The 19,725-nt window shown below is 28.6% G+C and overlaps 1 protein-coding gene across 4 annotated transcripts; it reads right to left on the bottom strand.

Moving 5' to 3' along the window:
• Positions 1–11,684: 11,684 nt before the first annotated feature.
• LOC149498521 (transcription factor bHLH61-like) lies at positions 11,685–13,247 on the bottom strand. 4 transcript variants are annotated; one of them, XM_089717836.1, is made up of 4 exons: positions 13,028–13,247; positions 12,673–12,768; positions 12,231–12,404; positions 11,685–11,907 (listed from the first exon to the last, which is right to left on the bottom strand). In XM_089717836.1, the coding sequence occupies exons 1-4, from the start codon at positions 13,103–13,105 to the stop codon at positions 11,812–11,814; spliced, it is 444 nt and encodes a 147-aa protein (XP_089573962.1). In that variant the 5' UTR covers positions 13,106–13,247; the 3' UTR covers positions 11,685–11,811. The 4 variants fall into 4 exon arrangements, with proteins under 4 accessions (XP_089573962.1, XP_089573960.1, XP_089573963.1 ...); XM_089717834.1 differs by having other exon boundaries at positions 12,640–12,768; positions 13,028–13,246; XM_089717837.1 differs by having other exon boundaries at positions 12,231–12,401; positions 13,028–13,246.
• Between the last annotated feature and the right edge of the window lie 6,478 nt (positions 13,248–19,725).

The raw sequence follows: 19,725 nt of genomic DNA, 5'->3' as shown, positions 1-19,725 counted from the left end.
ATTTTTATCCTTTTCTTGCAAAACCCTACATTTTTCCTCAAAATCAAGTGAGTTATGTTTCAAGAAAACTTTTAAATAAAAACATATCAATATTACATAAAAACTAATTTAAATAACTTAAAAGTAATAGAAATTTTAATCAAAATTACAATAAAAATACTATAAAAATAACACTTATCAGAGGTCCTTACATGTGTCTATATAATTCTTCACTAAACTATCTTGTGCAACAACCCTTTGGTTGCACTGTGTATCCTTTTCTTCGACCCTATTCAAATCATAAGTTTTCTTTTAGGTCTATACCATATATATATTTAGGGACCAGCCCATCTCATCATGTCCATCGTTATCTTGACCCAACAACAAGTTGGGTTTATCTTGCTCATCACGTTAAATTTGATCCTAAAATGTTTCTTCGGTTCAATGCAACTACAAATAAGAGTCCACCTCCACCCGAAACACCTTGGTTATCTCTTTCAAATCAGATACCTCAGCACGTGGATACTCCAGAAGGATTTTCAGGTACGACCTTATCTTCTTCTACAGAGTTCAACTCAACCATAAATACTATTTCTCCTCTCACTCATTTATCCCCACCTGACACAAATAGCACCCACGTAGATTCTGTTCCATCTCCTTCTCCACAAAATCAAATCATACCATATGGTGAACCTTCAAATCCACATGCTCTCGACCTACTTGTTGACATCTCCTCTCACTTTCCCAACCTATTTGGAACATCCGTTCCCGGTCCACCCGTAAACCCGAATGAACCGAGTCGAGACGCTACAATCTGGTTGACTCTATGTCCTGTCATGCTGATATCATAATGTATACTGACTATACTATCATGCTGTTGCTTTCTACATTAGTACTGTGCTTAATATTTACACGACATTATACTAGTGTCCAAAATGAAATGGGCCCAACTATATGCCCTGTACATGCCATGATAAATATAGACAGAATTAAAATATCAAAATAAGTAGCTACCCTGAAGACTGGATCTTCAAAAGATGAACTGCAGCAGTTGTAAGATGATTCTCTACGGTCCAGACCCAAAACCTATGAGTTAAACAAGTAACTCGCTGAGCAAATAAAGCTCAGTGGATATCTCAACTTATAAATAAACATGCAAGCACACATATCATTATACTTTCATGATATCAATGTAGAAATAAACATATAAGCACATATTGCATTAGCTTTTCAGTAGTTTATTTACTGTTCATTATGTTGTATGACTTATGAAATTTTTACATCATATAAGTGAGAAATAATATAATCTCCGAACTGTATGGCTCCATAGGGTTACAGTGAAACCGAAGAGATAAGAAGAACTGTATGAATACTGTATGAAACTGGATGAATACTGGATGACTGGGCTGATATGGCCCATATATAATCATATCCACTCAACGGCCTGTAGCCGGAGTACCAAACTGTATGGGGCGCAGATCTGCTATCCTATGTCGCGACATAGTCTTATCTACATGGTTTCTGCCTAACCTCAATGGAGCATATTATCGGTATTTCAAGAATACAAAACAAAAGCATATTCAATTCTTCATCAAATTCATAACCCATGTTGTTTACCTGTATGCTGTCTCATTCTTTCATGCTTTAAGAGGATATCATAGATAAATCGAAGTAAAAGCGCACAATTGATAATTTGCATGGAAATCTAATTGATGCACCCGTGAGGCAACTTGTACCAATCATTAGATCACTTAATTTCTACCGGTCAGTTTAAGGAATTTATTGCTGTTAATGTAACTCAACTCAGAAGGTTCAAATTCAGTAGTAAATCTTAGGTTGCATGAAGCTACATATGCATGCCAACAACATTTCTAATGTAGCCTTGAAAAATGACAGGGCAGCCTGCACATGTTTCACAAATTCTAGTATAACTCTATATTCAGAAGTCCAATTGCAGTAAGTCTAAATTCTATTGTTAGCTAACACATTAAGGTACAACTTTGTCTTCTATCACATCTCTAAATTACGTTTGTAAGGTAGTCAAATATTGAGCTCAAGTAGCAACTGCCAGTCTGCCCAGCTGTTGGTTTCCAGCCTGCATAGTTTGTACTATTGTGGTCATATCTCTCTATTTATACCTCCAATTTAGGTGATTCTACATTCTATGGTTAGATAACACATTAGGCTACAAATTTGTCTTCTACCACATCTCTTAATTACATTGGTAAGGTAGTCAAATATTGAGCTCAAGTAGCAACTGCCAGCCTGCCCAGCTATTGGTTTCCAGCCTGCACAGGTTATACTATTTTGGTCACAGCTCTCAATTTATAACTCCAATTTAGGTGATTCTACATTCTATGGTTAGATAACACATTAGGCTACAAATTTGTCTTCTACCACATCTCTACTTCCAGTCCGTCCAGACTGTTGATTTCCAGCCTGCACAGTCTGTACTATTTTGGTCATATCTCTCAATTTATAACTCCAAATTAGGTGATTCAAAAACTCATGGACAGCTAAAACATAGAGGAACAAATAACTCTTCTATACCACTTCCTAATTCCATCGTTAAACAGAGTCAAAATCAGGGTGAAGTTACTGGTCAGTGGTCCAACAAACTTGGTTCAGCATGAATTCAATATCTATTTCATTCATTCAATTCATCCCATGCATTATCACCATTTACAGACCTCTAATTCAACATTCAGTAATATATGTTTTCATTATCAACACACTACACAAGTATTCATGCAAGAAAATGTGAAAAACTAAAAGAGATATCAAACCTTCAACCAAAAGAACTTAAAGCTTCTTCTTAGCTTCCTTTTCCTCCTACTTTAAGCTCCCCTCTCCTATACATAATAACTCTTATAAATCAAAATATCACAAAAGTATGAACTTTAAGAAAAGCTATTTACTTGGATAGAGTTCTAGGTTGAATTTAGTGTTTAAATCACATGAAAATTGATGGAGAAAGGAAGGAGATGAAGAGAAAGATGAAGGAGATAAAGAGGAAGATGAAGATGAAGAAGACGTTGAAGATGAAGATGAAGAAAATGAAGAAAGCAAACTGAAATGGAAGTCTCGTATACTTCCCAACTATCTCTTTAATTGTATGGTACAATTACCAAATAATACCTACATTTTCTACATGTTACATTTTAATACCTCAACTTAATATTTTAGTGCAAGTAAGTCCTACTCCTTATACTTTAATCTTTTTGTTTTATGCAAGTAAGTCCACTTCTCTTACTTATTTAAGTTACATCCCATTCTACCCCACTCTGGAGTTAAATGGCTCGAACCGGGTTCTAGTTCGGCCCGACTCGACTCGACTCTATGCAACGACTCGATTCAGTAGGATGTTACACTATTCCATCCCAAAATCCAATTAGAACTCACCCTATGCAGCTTCGACAATCTATTCATCAGCAACGGCGGCGTGCATGTATCTCTATAAGCAAGCCTGATTATTTGTCGTCTGAACCTCAGACCTATAATCAAGCCCAAAATCATCATCAATGGAGACAAGCAATGGAATATGAAATTAATGCTCTTTTACAGAATAAGACATGGCAGTTGGTTCCTCGCCCTCCGAACACAAATATTGTGGGTAATAAGTGGCTCTTCTGTATTAAACGGAAAGCTAATGGGGAGATTGAGCGTTACAAAGCTCAGTTGGTTGCGAAAGGATTTTCTCAGTAACCTGGGATTGATTACAATGAGACGTTTAGTTCGGTAGCAAAAGCAACTACAATTCGCAAAATTTTGTCTCTGGGAACCGACGTACATAGGACGCAAAGGGGTCCTGTCCTCTCCAATATAAATAAAAAAAAATTCAATTTTAACTGTACAAAGAAATTGGAAAAACTATATTTTAATTTGGTCCCCTCATTAATTAAAATCATGATTTGGCCTCCCCAATTCTTTGAGCTCATCCATCCCTATTGCTAGTTAACTAAAAATTAATCAATTTTATTCCTAAAAAAAAATCAATTTTCGTTTTTTAATTTCAAGAAAATATATATGCTAGTTCTAATATTATTAATATATATTTTTTTTTTTTGGAACAATTCTTTGTACGTAAGTTTTGCCAAACAGTGCCAACACGAGGAGCCAAAACGATAATCCGTATTCTAATTCCTGAGTTCCTATTTTGATTCGTTTCCGACAAGTTTTACGAGGAATCAGTGAGAATTGGCAATTTCACTGACAATTTTTCAGCCTTCATTTTCAACACATTTCACTGTTGGTTCCCTGTTAATTTCACTTTGTTTTTCTTATCTTTTTCCGTTTAAAATTATATATAGAATCAAGAAACTTTAGTCGAGATAATAGATCTCGACTTGAATATCTATATTGAAATTAAGTTCATTTTATAATTTAGTGAACTGATTTTAAACTAGTTTATTCTCAAACCGACTGAGAATCATGGCAACCCCAACAATAAAATTAAGATTGCTATTAAAAAGATTTAACACATTAAAAAATAAAAATTAAGATAAAAATCACTAAAGAAATATTTCATTTCTTTGCATATTTCTTAGTCTTGATATGAAAATAACTTCATCTTGATAAAAAAAAAATGAAGTTAATACAAAATTAACCCACATGATATTATTTCATCACAATAGCAATATATAATGTGACTCTATAAATTGAATTTCGCCCCTTCCAAAATAATGAAATTTCTATCAAAATACAAAATAAAGTGTTTGATAATTCATATTTTCTTTGATTTAGTGTGTTTTTAATGTTGATTTTAGATTAATAAGCTAATATGCAGACAGCTTAGATGTGCCAAATATAATTTGACATAATTTGATAAATTTCATTTCTAATCTTTTATTTATACTAGTCTTTTTTACTTGCACGTTGAGTATGTTCGTTATATATTTATACTTTTTTAATTTTTTATTTATATAATATTAAGGCATAAGTTTTTTATCTATATTAAAATAAGTACAATTACTTAATGCGTATTGGACTTTGTCGTACAAGTTACTTATAATGCTACTTCCTACATATTTAATTCTATTTTTTTTTTATAATGAAATAATCTCAAAATAAAATTCAAATCAATCCCTAGACCTAATCCTTCGATTCCTAATTTATAAATATAGATTCTTAAAATCTGTCCAAAAAGAAAATTAAGTCATCACTCAACATCTAACATCCTGCCCTCAACCCAAAATCACTATATGCAACTATAATAATAAATTATTGTTTACTGCTGGGTAAAAAAAAAAATGAGCATATGATATGAATTAACGATGCTAATTATTTTAGCTATAGTGACAGCATTGCTTACCCAATGCATTAAAGAAACAAATATATGCCCTAGAGATGTAAATGAGCCGAGCCAGCTCGCAAACTGTTCGAGCTCGATTTGAAAAGAGTTCAAAAAAACTTCACTCGAGTCGAACTCAAGCATGCTCATTTGGCAAACGACCCAAGCTCGAGCCTAATAATATTAGAAAGCTCATCGAATCTTAACGAGCTTTTATATATACAAATACATATATAATATTATTTTAGGTTAGTTGAGCATCGAGCCTAAATTTTTAGACTTGCTGATTTTCGAGCCGAGTTAAATTCTATCAAGCCGAGGTTTGAGCTTGGCAAGTTCGAGCTCTGCTCGGTTCAATTACACCCCTAATATGTATATACACACAAATTCTTGAAACCCTAAAAAGTGACTCAAAACAAAAATATATAGTTCGAGTCTTTTTCCAGTTTTATAAATACTATTTTCTTTCAAGTCAAATAGATTTAGAATATAATAAAAAAATATTAAGAAAATTAAAAATGTCTAATCATGGTCATCTATTTATTGCAAAAGTGATATAAAATCTCTTACTAAATTAAAATGATGGTAGTTATAAATTAATTCAATAACGAAAAATAAAATTTAAAAAATTTTGTTATAAGAATAGAACGCTTCTCGGAACTTATAACAAGAAATAAATTATATTAAAAAAATGACCAATTTAAATTTCAAAAATTAACTCCTTCTTTAACTGGAAATGCTATAATTTAATGAAGTTCGATGTTGATGGACAAATATATATATATATATATATATATATATATATATATATATATATATTATAGCTAAGTTAACAAATGAAAAATACAAAGCCTGTAATTTGATGGAAGTTTAATGTTGATAGCCAAAAAAAAAAAAAAATTATAGCGAGTTAATAAATGAAAATTACAAAACAAATAATGCTAGCATCTAAGTGCGTTTCTCTATTTTGTTAAGCTGCAAATTCAAAATGAATAAATAAATAAGTTAATTAATTAATAAAAAGATTACATAAAAAAAACGTTCTATCCTCACCAAATAAACACTTAATTTTTTCCACAACCATACAGAAAAAGAAGAGTATTTTTTTTCCTTTTTTATTATCTATATGTATTTATTTAAGAAATAATTTTTAAAAATTATATCTAATCAAATAATAAAATTTAATTTTTTTTTTGTTTTAACCATAAGTATTCTGAGCCCACTAGTCTAGAACTAAATCTTGCTCACACCGAGTCCACCCAAGAAGGGGTAAAGTGCTCCTAGCGAGTATTTGCTTCATCCATGAGGATTAAACCCTCAACCTGACTTAAGAGAGAAAAGTGTCAAACCTCTCATTTCAATGCTCATAGGTAGAAAATGTAATTTTCTAATTGGCTACGACTAAGTTTATTTTAGAATATTCCAAATTTCATTAACGACGATATCGAAAATCTCATTATTCTCTCATATTCTCACGTTTATGTATAGTATAGATAGATAGATAGATAAATATTTTAACAAGTATAATTATTTGTTAAATATCAAACATATACTGCTCGTCCCATTTTATTTGCTTGTTATTCATTTTTTAAATGTACTAAAATATTTGCAAGATTTTTAAATTTGTATATATAAATAATTATTTCATTTATGATCCTTCAAAATGAAGGATTTTTATCAATATTTTAATGAGTTAAAGATAAAAAATAACAAAATAACTTTTGTTGACTAAATTCTTAATATACGTATTTTGTCAAACCATGCAAACAAAACTTGAAGGAAATATTATATTCTATCAATTATGTTCTTCTAATTCTTTTAAATAAGCATCATTACTTTATTGTCCATAAATGAGAATAATAATTTCAATCATAAAAAATACTTCATCCATCTCATTTTGTTTGTATGGTTTGAAAAAACACGAATATTAAAAATTTAGTCAATAAAAGTTGTGTTGCCCTTTTTTATCCTTAACTCATTGAAGATATTAATAAAAGTCTCTCGTTTAATGAGGATTATAAAGATTATTATGAAAAAAATAATTATCGACATGTCTAAATTTAAAAACCTTACAAATATTTTGAAATATCTAAAAAATGAATAACAAGTAAATAAAAACAAAATGGAACGGACGGAGTATTATGTAATGATAATTAGGTTTAGCCGCCACTCAACAAGATTTAGGGCCAATTAAAGCGCATTGGGCCCTCACGAACGATAAGGTGGATCAAGTCCTGATATCCAGTTTCAAACTATTCCCATAGCATGAGAAGAAGGCCCTAGTCCGTCTATATTGGGCCCAGAAATCGAATCGAATGAACGGATTGTACTTAGCAGATAGGCATCCATGACGCGAGTTTTGGAGTCGGAAACAATGGACTTACTATTAGTTTTTATTTATTTATTTATTTATCAGGAAGCCTAAACAGTTGAAAAAAATATTTATAGCCTCATGCATAATTTTACCTGAACTATCAATGTTGCTCCTAGTAGCCCTTGAACTTTATTAGGGATCTATCATAATCTTGTATCAATAAATCCTTTAATAATCATGTCTCTTGTCAAAGTATAAAAATAGAAGTAAAATGTACACGCGTTTACATAGATTAAATAATTATACGTGTAATCTATATGGGAGAAAAATGTTGACAGTAAAAATAAAATTTCCTCCTGCTTTTGGTTCTTTCATACCTTTCATCAAACATCTTTTGTGCAGGAACTAAAAAATGAATCAAATTATTATTGATATAAACATCACAATCCAAACCATAATTTACAATATTTAGCTCAAGAAATTGACTAAGAGAAGGAAATAGAAAATAAAATAAAAAAAGCATGAGTTCCATCAGAATAGAGAAGAAAATCATAATATTTTTATGTGGCAATTTTTATAATAACAAATTTTTTTTGACATGATAATAACAAAAAAAATATTTGAAAATGCATAAAGCATCAAAATCTAAATTTCGACTCTATTACGAGACAAATACTTAATAGCTGTATAAAGTTATATCTCTCATGTCAACTATCACTTGTTTTCAATTAGTATTTTTCGAGATAATTAAATTCTTAGTGTACACTATAATATTTATATACATAGCCCAAAAAAATCATATAAATCACAATTTAATGAATATTACTTCATCTATTCACAAAAATTATTTTAAAATAGTTATTTTGTTATAGTTTTGAGAATATTAAGAAGTGATCAATGAAGTTTTTTCATTTTTACTCTTATATATATATTAAATACAATAATTATTAATAATGTGAGATAAATGATAATTTAATCAAATTGATAAACTTTTTATAATTTAAGGAAAATAATAATCTCTTTAATCATCGTACAAAAATCTTAAACAGAATCATCGTATAAAAATCTTAAACAGCTTCCGTATGTATATAGAGAGAGTAATTATCTAGTGTAACTAGTACTTTCATTAATTGAAATTTTGTAAACCTTGTAGAGCTAAACATGTATGGACTAGATCATTGTCAATCAAATATCAAACTTTCTATATATAATATGATATATCGCCATGCGCCTTGAAATGCTCCATAGAGTTGATTTAAAATGTTTTAATACATATTTTATTCATTAATTTATGTTTAAATTTAAATTATTTATTGATTCAAAATTATGTTGTAGCTCGACCATTTTTATAATATTACTATATTAGTGGGGAAGATTAAAATATTTTTTAATGTTGACTAGTCTGATGCCTAGTGCTACTCTTAATTAAACGACAGTCAACATTTTAAATTTATAAAATACGGGGGTGGGGAAGATTTTTTTTTTCTTTTTAATATTAAACTTTAAAGATTGCATATCATATCTATACCCAAATATATATTCATTTGAAATTATTTTTTAAAACTTTATTTAACTAAGTTCTAACTCTCTCTCTCTCTCTCTCTCTCTCTCTCTCTCTCTCTCTCTCTCTCTATATATATATATATATATATATATATATATATAAATCCATTTCAAATTTTGAATTAAACTTGAATTTGTATTATTAAGTGTGAATTTCTTTTTATTTTATTGCACCGGGTGTACAAAAATTAATATTAATAAAATATATATGCCAATATTATAAATTGAAAAATTAATTAAGAAAAATAAAAAAAATTAAGCATGTCACGGTAACAAGATATACTTAAAATTTAATGATAATAAAATGACAAGAATCTAAAAATAGTATATAAATCTATGAAAATTAAAAATTCATGATAATTTTTTTTTAAAAAAAAAAAAAAGAAGCACTAATGTTCAAAAATGTTTTATCTTAGTTAAACCTCTAACTAGTCATCAAAAGTCAATGTTCATTGAATTTGAAAACTAAAACATTACTTTTAAGTATATAATATAATATTATATGGTGCAACAGACATTTATATTTTCCAATGCTCAAAGATGGTACAAGATTTAATGGTAGAAAATATATATAATTAACAAAGCCATAATAGGTAGAACAAACCTATTCACAGCAGCTATATGCGAACTCATAGAGGCAAGGGAGTTGAAGTTTGAACCTGAGACCTTAAATTATTATTATTGTTGTTGTGTGTGTTTATATATTCATATATATAGTTGTAGAGGTACGATATGTTCTTGGAAGTTAATGTTTTTGACAAATTAACAAAAAACAAAACGTTTCAACAAATTCTATATAGGGTTTCCGGAAACAGAAAAGTTACTATTGATTACAAAAAAACTAAATCGACTCTTCTAGTAATAATCAATTCCTAAATTTGCAAGTTTCTTGAAGAGAAGGTTACTGTAGTCTACCATCCAAATCATGCAATCAATCAATAAATTTAATGTAAAGCATTGCCAACTTGTTCATTTGTCTAATTTAAAAAAAAAATGTATACATAGACTTTTTTTTTCGTTTTTTGGAATATTTCTGCAAACCTCTATGAACACAAACTGGTACCGCTGAATTTCTAACTGAAAACTAGTGGCGAATATATATGTTTGTTAGAAAACGAAATAAGTTTTTAATTATTTAGTTAATTAATTGTAATTAATGTACCCACCAACCAATTGTTTTTGTATACTATGTAATCACCAACTTAACAGACACCTCTCATGTTAAGCCTAGTTGCATTTAGTTAGCCTTCTCTTTAATTACTCTGCTATCCCAATGCTCAACGCTGATTATAATTGTAGATATACTATGATTAGGATTGCATTGTACGACTAATAGTCGTGACATTTGCTCTTGGATAAATCGATAAATATCTCAGTAAAGAATGTCTGTTTTATAATATAAAAAATTAAAATTTATACTTTACGAATATAAATTGATACCATGTCAATATAAAAAAATAATTATTATACTAAATTAATTAGTTAAACATGTCTCACTTGAATAAATAATCATTATGATTATAATCACCTAATGAATTAATCTATTTTTGCTGATTGGCTATAAAAAATATTGGGAAGTAAATAAACATACAAAGAGTAGCCAAAAAAAAAAAAAAAAAAAAAAAAAAGGCTGGTTATCCTATCAGCTTGTACATAGAGAATATCTCAAGTAATCACAATTGTACCTTTTTGACAACAAATATACGTATAATGCCAAAAAATTAAAAAAGAAAAATTGATAGTACAAATAATTAGCTGCAATCCAACATTATATTTAGCAATATCATTAATATATTGTTATAAACGTACATCAATTATTAGTTATTAATAATTCAATAATTGCTATAGTTTTTAAATGTATCGAAACAAAAAGAAAGAAAATGCACATATTTGAGAGAGAGAGAGAGGCGATCAAACTTAATGTTAGAAGTTTGTAAATCATATATAGTAAGAGAAAGTATAATAATTAGAAAATTAATCCAATATTAAAGATTAGGGTTTATGAAACCTCTCCTCAGATTGTAAAGTGCGCTTTTCTTTTTCGAGAATCGAACTTAATTATGTTCTTATTCTTATAAATTGAGGTCTTCCTCAACCAACATCATGATAGGATTTTGAGGAATGTTTTAATAAAGAAAAAGTTTGCACACCCTAGACAATAACCCACTTTGTAAGCAGCAATTATTTGCTGGCTTCTTCTTGAGTTTGCACTTTACACGGACCAAAACAAATGTTCCCTAAATATAAAACAATCATACACTGAACCGTTGAACCTCAGAATATGATAAGCAATAATAAGAAACTATATATTTAAAATGAATTAACATCTTCTCAAGTTTTTATAACCTGCCTCATCATATTCATGCAATGTTGTCTTCTCCTACATCTTTTTTTTTTTAAATAATTTAATTTAATTAAAAATACCCATGAAAATTAGTTATCTAAAATTATATTTGTCAAATTAAATCCTAACTGCATTTTGAAATAAAGGTTAAAATCTCATGAACATGCATGATTGATAATATTTACAGCAGTAACTGAAGATATAATTTAAATGCTCATTGATTTGCATGGAATCAGATAGAGACACAATACACTTGCATTTCTCGTTGGCTCAAAAGCGAGAGAAGGAAACATTTTATATAAGATAGTATTTGAATTTGGATCAACCTTGGTCATTGCTGTTACTCCAGTTATTGATTGCCTGCACCACTGTCTGTTTCACCACTTGAGCATCTAAGCTATCAGCATCCCCTTGGTACTGCAAAAATTAAATACATTTTCTCTTATTTTTTTTAATGGTAAAATTAATTATCGCTACATTAATAATTGGATAACCATTGCATTCCACTGTTTATGTCGACCGAATAATATTTGTAAATAATTTAGAAAAAAAAAATACAGTTATGACTTATGTGGGAATTATATTTCACATGTGATTTTTTTTTTTTTTTTTTTTTTTTTGGCCACATAGAAATATATTCTACTGTGATAGAGAAATGTCGGGAATTTTCTTTTATTATTATTATTATTATTGGCATTAATTAAAATAAAAGAATTAATACAAAAAAAAGAAGTCCTTACTTCTCCTCCAACAGCTTCAAGTTGAAAATTGTCTTCACAGGAAACCCTAGCGTCAAGCACATCAAGGCCCAGTTCTTCAAAAGCTTCAAGTATTGAAACAAGCAAACCAGGGCAATTCTGTTCTGAAAACACATTAATAAGGAAACCCTTTTCTAGGGTTTCAACTGTAACCTGCTAATTTTATAAAATTAAAAAAAAAAAACAAAAACAAAAACAAAAACAAAAACAAAGCTGTATCATTTCCTATGAGTATACAAAAAGAAACTGTATAACTTCTTTCTCTATTTATACAAAGAAAAAAGGAAAAAGAAAACAAAATATATCATTTCATTTCATTTATACATAAGAGTGAAATGGAAATAGAAGAAAAAGAAGGGTGCGCGTGTGTATATAACAGATAATTGTTCACCACAGGTAATTGATTCTGGGAAGTTGTAGCTACTTGAGGATTTCCAATCTCTTGGTTAAGCCTTTCCACTTTGTCCTTCAACTCTTCTATATATTTAGATGCATCTACTGTTATCGATGCTTTATTCACCTGCCAAAATCAAAAAAAAAAAAAAAAAAATCAATCCGAGAAAATATATATAGTTTGAAACAAATTCCACCACCAGCTTGCTTTCCACTTTCTTGATCAATATCACATACATATGCACACACACGTTTTCCTTGCAAATAAAGATTTGAAGAAGATTTCATCTTTGAGTGAATAAAGAGAAGGGAAAGATTAAAGAAGTGAAAATGGAGTGGTGAAAATTAATGAGTAAATAAAAGGTTGAAGTGGGTAATAAATTTACAGAAGAAGAGTGGGAAACATCGCGGAGCAATTGTAGTCTGTCATACAGAGCTTTCTTCTTTTGCCTTCGAGAAGACATAATATTTCTTTCTTTGTTTGTTGTTATACCTTTAGCAAGTTGTTTGAGTTTTCACCGCAAGAGGGTTTTTATAAAAGCGTGAGGCTGTGGATGACCCTTCTCTCCACTCATCTCCACCCTATATCATTGCTTGTTCGTTTCCAGCATCACTGATGACTGCCTTCGTCTTCTTTCCCCCACACCAAATTAGTATAATTTCTTCTTTCTCTATTTACTATTTTGACCTTCTTTCTCTATTTACTACTTGTATCTTGTCACTAAAAATATTTTTTATTTATTTATTAGAATATTCTCATCTTAATTTATGTGCATTGAAATTAAGTTTTTTTTTTTTTTTTTGAGTGATTTTAGTAATAATTTTCTCCACATCAATTTAGTGCATTTAAAAATACTGTACTATTATTTCTAGAGTGTTCCTTTATGGAATCAAATATTGATTAATAAAAAAAAAAAAAAAAATTTCATCTTTACTAACAAGAAAAAAATATTGTTTAGAAATTATAAATTATTCATTTAGAAAACCCTGCCAAAGATTAAAAATTCAAGTTCACTATGTTTTCTGCGTAGATATTGATATTGTTATAACATATGGTTGTATTTGAAGAGATGTTATATATATATATATATATATATATATATATATATATATATATATATATTAGGAGATGCAATATTCCATTAAACCGTAGAGTGTAAATATGTTTTACCTTTCTAACAATTGTGCTTTTTGGGATCTAATCCCTTACTAGTTACTGATATATTAATCTATATATTATTATTTTAAACATTGTGAAATGAATAAATTTATAAATGAGATAAACCACTACTTGAAAGCTAATTGAAGTTTAGTTTTAAAACAGTTTATTCAAGCTCATTCGATAAATTTAACAAATTAAATTAAAATTTACTTATCAAGTTTAATATTTGCAAACGAGCTTATAAACACTATCGAGCTAATAAATTTGTAAATGAGTTTGAGTTTGAATCAAATTTAAGCCAATAAATAAGTCATATTTTTTTAACTATAAATTGTAAACAATTTAAATTTAAACTCATTATAAAATTTAATTATTTGTAATGAGTCAAGCTCAACCAGAATGTTTTAATATCGAATTGAAATATTTTATAGCCAAACAGCCTTTGTTATTATGAATCTTTAAATAGAGGATTAAAAATAATTAAGTAAATATATTGTACGACTATATTTCCATTATGTATGTCGTGATTTATAACTCATTAATCCAATCGGGGCAACGTCATCACCAACAAGAAGATTAGGGTTCTTTCAGGGTCACCAACATTAGTCATCATTTTGCAACTGAATTAATTTTTTAATGCTTGACGTCCATTCCATTTCATAGCCGACCACTTCTTCTCACAAATTACATAACATGTAGCACGTGTATACCTTGTGTGATTAACACTGAGCAAAATTCTTGCCTACTTTTAATAGTATTATTATATTTTTAATATTCAATGCACAAGCATGAAAATAATTAAAAATAAATAAAAAGACAATTCTGAAAAAATGGCATGCCACCAACTCTAAATTACGATAAGTAAAATTCTATCTTAGTTTTTCAAAGTAATTTAGGGTAATTGCTACTAAAATCAAACAGTGATAAGACAATAAGCATTTTATTAATTAAGCTATTTTTTTTTTTTTTATGATTTAGTGAATGTCCATGTTTAGAATAGAAGATTCATAAATGATAAACTCTTATTTATATTCTAATCTCAAAATCATATTAAAATAAAAATAAAAATACTTATTAATTAAGCATATATTTTGGATAATAATTAACTATGCTAAAAAAAATTATGTTAAGCGTCAATCACACTTAATCTAGTTAATCATATATTGTAAAAGAAATGAGAAGTAAGATATCTTAAATTCAAGAACTCTCTACCATTTTGATAAATATATATATTTTGGTACTTATTATAAACATATCTTTGGCTTTGAACTAAATATCTTTTTGATTTAGTGCATTCATAATTTTTTGTTTAAAAAAAATAATGAAATCGATTCATAATCAATAAAAAAAGAGAATATATATATCTTTATTAACTAACTAATCCTGTTAAGTATATACTTATGGAGATAATATTAAAATTGCTTAAGCTAAGTCAATGCTAATTCCCTAAGGAAATAAGGAGCATGCATAACAGTTGCTAATATAATAATTAAATGTAGTATATTATATATTACAGAGTGAGAGTGAAAAGAGCAAAAATATGACAAAGAACAAATTAAAATCTGAGGAAGAAAGAGACACAGGGGCAATTTGGAAATGGGATAGAGAGAGAGAGAGAGAGAGAGAGAGAGAGAAAGAGAGGGACAAAATGGATAACGGCGAGACGGAGAGAGAGAGATAATAAAAAGAAAAAGGTAAAAAAAAAACATTTGGGTCTCCCGTGAGAAGTGTTTGGATGGATTGACAGCTAAACATCCTTTGACGCTTCCTTCGCTGCTTTCGATGCCTCTCCTCCTCCGATCACGAGCAGATTCCTTTCTTTTACTCACACAAAAAAATAAAATACTACATAATAAAACCATTGCACGTGCCTCTCTCTTTCTCTACGTGACCTTCCTTCTCTCTTTTTCCAAAAAAATGGGCATGAACTTGCCACATATGTCATCTCTTCAACCTTTCTTTAATGACAATCAAATCTATGTATTCTACCGTCTAAGTAGTCTCATCTATTATCTTTTCCTTTTTTTTTTTTTTAATTCACTTCTGGTCTTACTTGTTCTTCTTCTTCTTCACCTAACACTCACTTCGATCCTCACACCATGTTTATATCCATGTTCAAGCGCTAAGGCACCACCATTGTTAAAAAGAAACAAAACCCTAGCAAATTAGTCTTCTTGTTAGGGCATAAAACTTTTAATATATCATATATTAAAATCCAATTAATAAATTATTCAAGTCATTTTGATAATAGTTGTACCTCGTCACAAGCTTTCTATTTATTTATTTGTACCACTTTGGATGAATCCTCCTGTACAATAATAGCCGAAACTATTCATGAGTAAAAATATGTACTACCTTTCAATAATGGGAAATCATATTTTTGTCAATTACTAGTGTCGATGTTGTTACTAGCAGGTGGGGCTGGCTATGCATGGGTACAGGTGAAAATGAAAGAAGACAAGCCTGAGCAGAGCAGATGATCTCTTGGTGAGTTAAAGAGCATAAGGATTATACACATCCAAATCCAAAGAAAATGTAGATGAATCCAATATTCCACAAAAACAGAAGCGCAATGTACCCACCAATTCACATGTTTGTGGCCATTATCGCCACAACAAAACAATAAAACCACATAAATACACAACCTGCCCAAACCTTTGTCTCTTGCGCTACTTCCAATTCTGCTAAGCTCCTCTATATTAGGCTTTTTAGGTGTCCTTAGGGCCCTATCACTCTTCTTCACTATAGTTAATTTTTCTTAATTATATTCTGACATTCCCTTAATTTTGGATTAATATACCATTACATATCTAAATTGTGATATCATTTCCCTTGGGATCTTCATTTATAATGATTAGTTTAATGAATATAAACATATTGAAAACATTAATAATTAAAAAATTGATTAGTGACCTTCCTGAAAGTTATTCAGTTGAATTGGACTTATAAAATAAATGTTGTGTGATTGGAGAATTATTTTTACAATGCATAATTTAGTATTATAAAGGTTTAAAAATTACTTGATGAGGTGTAAATGATTAATTCTATAAAAATTATTTAACATTTCATATTTTTTTTAATTTCATGATAAATTATGTCAAATTAATAATATAGAATTTACAAATAAATTTTAAATTTAAAAAAGAATATCATATACTAAATGAATGAATTAATTTAAGCAAAAACTAATAATGAATTTTTTTTTATTGAATTATACAATTAATCTGAAAAAGAAAATTTATTGAATAATTTAATGATGAATAGTTTTTCTAAATGAAATAAATTTCCTATATATGAGTTCATTCCAAATGCTATATAAAAAATTTCTAGATATTTTTTTTTAATTTGACTCTTTGGAGTAAAATATTATTAATCTCTATTATAAGGCTCAAAACTTCAGATTAATTCAACATTCTGAAAAGGACTAATATTTTTAAACCAACATTATTAAGCAAGATGGACCCATATGAATATTAACAATACATTGTATACCAAATTTATTACATATGCTTCAAGATTAATCAGCAGCACGTGCCCTTGTAAATTTCTTGATTGATGTAATGATAAAAATCTCTCTCATGTTATAATAAAGAAATTTCCAAAGATTAGTATTATTTTTTAAAAAATTTGCACACAATTTGTCGATATTCTGATTAAAATTCTCCAGTTATAGTAATTTCAAATTTCAGTTTATCAATTTTAAATGTAACATTCATCCGAAGATTTAATTTATTTTCATTAACCCAACTGCATGTTGATCACAGCTTAAAGATTTAATTAGTAATATTAGGATATATTTTTGGATTAATAGCAGAATAGTAATATTGGAATCAAGAATAGTTGTTAAATGGTTTGTCAATTGAGGGGACTTGGTGCTTATCGTCAGAAATGATGATGTTATTTTATATTGTTTTAATATTTATATGTAAAAGAAAACAAATATATCTATTCAACAACTATGCATAGGGAAAACAATTTTGACACGTCAGGAAGACCTAATGACATTATATTATTTCATCTATGAGAATTTTGTTAATTTCATAATTTGAGTTTAATGATTAATTAAGATTGTTTTTATTCCCGTCTTCATATTATTTTTCTTTAATTTCTTCCTCTTCCTTAGCCTCAATTCTTTTTTTTTAACTAGTGATTTGTAGCAATCAAGAAGTAATATTAATGAACCAGACATTAAGTTTTTTTTAGGTGATAAAACTGATTAAATTTTTAGAAATTTGATATTTTGAAATTTTTTCGTATGGTAATATATTAGTGTCTAAACTTTTCCGATTTTTTTATTTAATGTCTCAACTAGAAATAACGTTCAAATGCACCTAATTATGAAATATAACCTATTCAGATACTTGATTGATTAAACATAAAATTACTTTTATCAGCAAATTAATTTTATTTAATTATTAAAACTAGAAAAAACTTAATATATTCAGAGACTAAACCTGGGTCATAAAGGCGCGAAAAAATAAAATTAACATATAGAAATAGAAAAATGAACAAAATTTAGATATTAATAGACGTGGATTAAACGATATCTAATCACTGGTTGGCAAAGCAATTTTCTTTTTTTATTATTTTTTGTTCTTGATTAGACTCTAACTACAGTCTAAACTAGAAATACATCTCACAATCTTGATAATTCCATAAACAAAAGTGTTCCAATGTACGAAATATTGTATTTTCAATGACTCTAATATAACTTGATTAGAGCTCATAGGTAATAGAGTAGAGTCATTCCATGATATATCGGTATGTAGAGGCATTGTTCGGTTTAATTCTAGGTTTGAAAACGATGCAGTCTAAAACCAATTAGAAGTATGAGACTTATTCTTTTGATGATTTGATTGTCTTCCTAGGATGCTTAGAGAAAATTAATTTATGTTTTATGTCTGACTAAATGCTTTTTGTATCAGAACATTGCATGACATGACCATTCTTGTGTTCTTATATCCAATAGTATGCACAACATTATGATCAACAATCCAATGCCTAGGTAGCTAGTTGTTTGGCCGGTGGGTTGAAATTAATAAAGGAATTTAACAATTTATGCCCATAACATATAAATTATGTTCGGTGGTACAAGTTCTTTGTTTAGAGTCAATTTTAACTTTTATATTATTATTTAATTGTGAATAAGATTTTCTTACACTTAATATGATTCATTAAACCACCAATTGATAAAGAGTTTTTTAAATAATTATTATCGGATTTTCTTTTTTTCTTCGATAGTTAAAAATACTATTTTTATGTTTATATTTAATTAGTGTGGTGTATGGATGAATTCATTTATCCGGAGTAGATAGATAAATTTCTCTAGTTGTATACATGTTACATGTAAGAGAAGGGGGAGAGAGATAGGAAATGAATGGCATGATTGAATGTCAAATCACAGTATTCCTATGTTCATTCAAATAGTGCCCTAAATTTGGAAAACTGTCTCGTGACAAAACCTATTTTCTTCTTTGCAAACTTTTCTTGCAAATGAGATGCCAATGACTTAAAGAAAGTTCAAAAAGGAAAGCAATCTCTCAATTGTGTAAGTCAAGTAATCATATAGAAAACCTTGAGAAAAGAAGTCTGCGCCAATGAATTGTCTTTGTCTAACTCATCATGGAAATTAAATTTACCACCATTTTTCCCTTTTTGAAATTCATATATATTTAAGAACACAACAAGTAAAAGAACATTTAAAAACAGGTTACTTATGGCTATGAGAAAGAAGAATTTACATTATAATTTGCTTTAAAGAAATGCATAGAATCCTTTAAACTCCCATGGATGCATGAAAGAGAGGAGTCAGTTTCAGAAGTTGCAGACAAAACTCTGATCACTTTGTAGGGTAAGTAGAGATTAAAAAGGTTATAACTTTCCATTTGTAAAGTGCATAATGTTCCCATCAACCTTCCCCTA

This window comes from Jatropha curcas, chromosome 2, assembly GCF_041381405.1.
Source record: "Jatropha curcas cultivar XTBG-Jc1 chromosome 2, XTBG_Jcur_1.0, whole genome shotgun sequence".
In the NCBI taxonomy this organism is placed as follows: domain Eukaryota; kingdom Viridiplantae; phylum Streptophyta; class Magnoliopsida; order Malpighiales; family Euphorbiaceae; genus Jatropha; species Jatropha curcas.
Note: the sequence above shows the minus strand (reverse complement) of the source record. Positions and strands in the feature narration are given on the sequence as shown.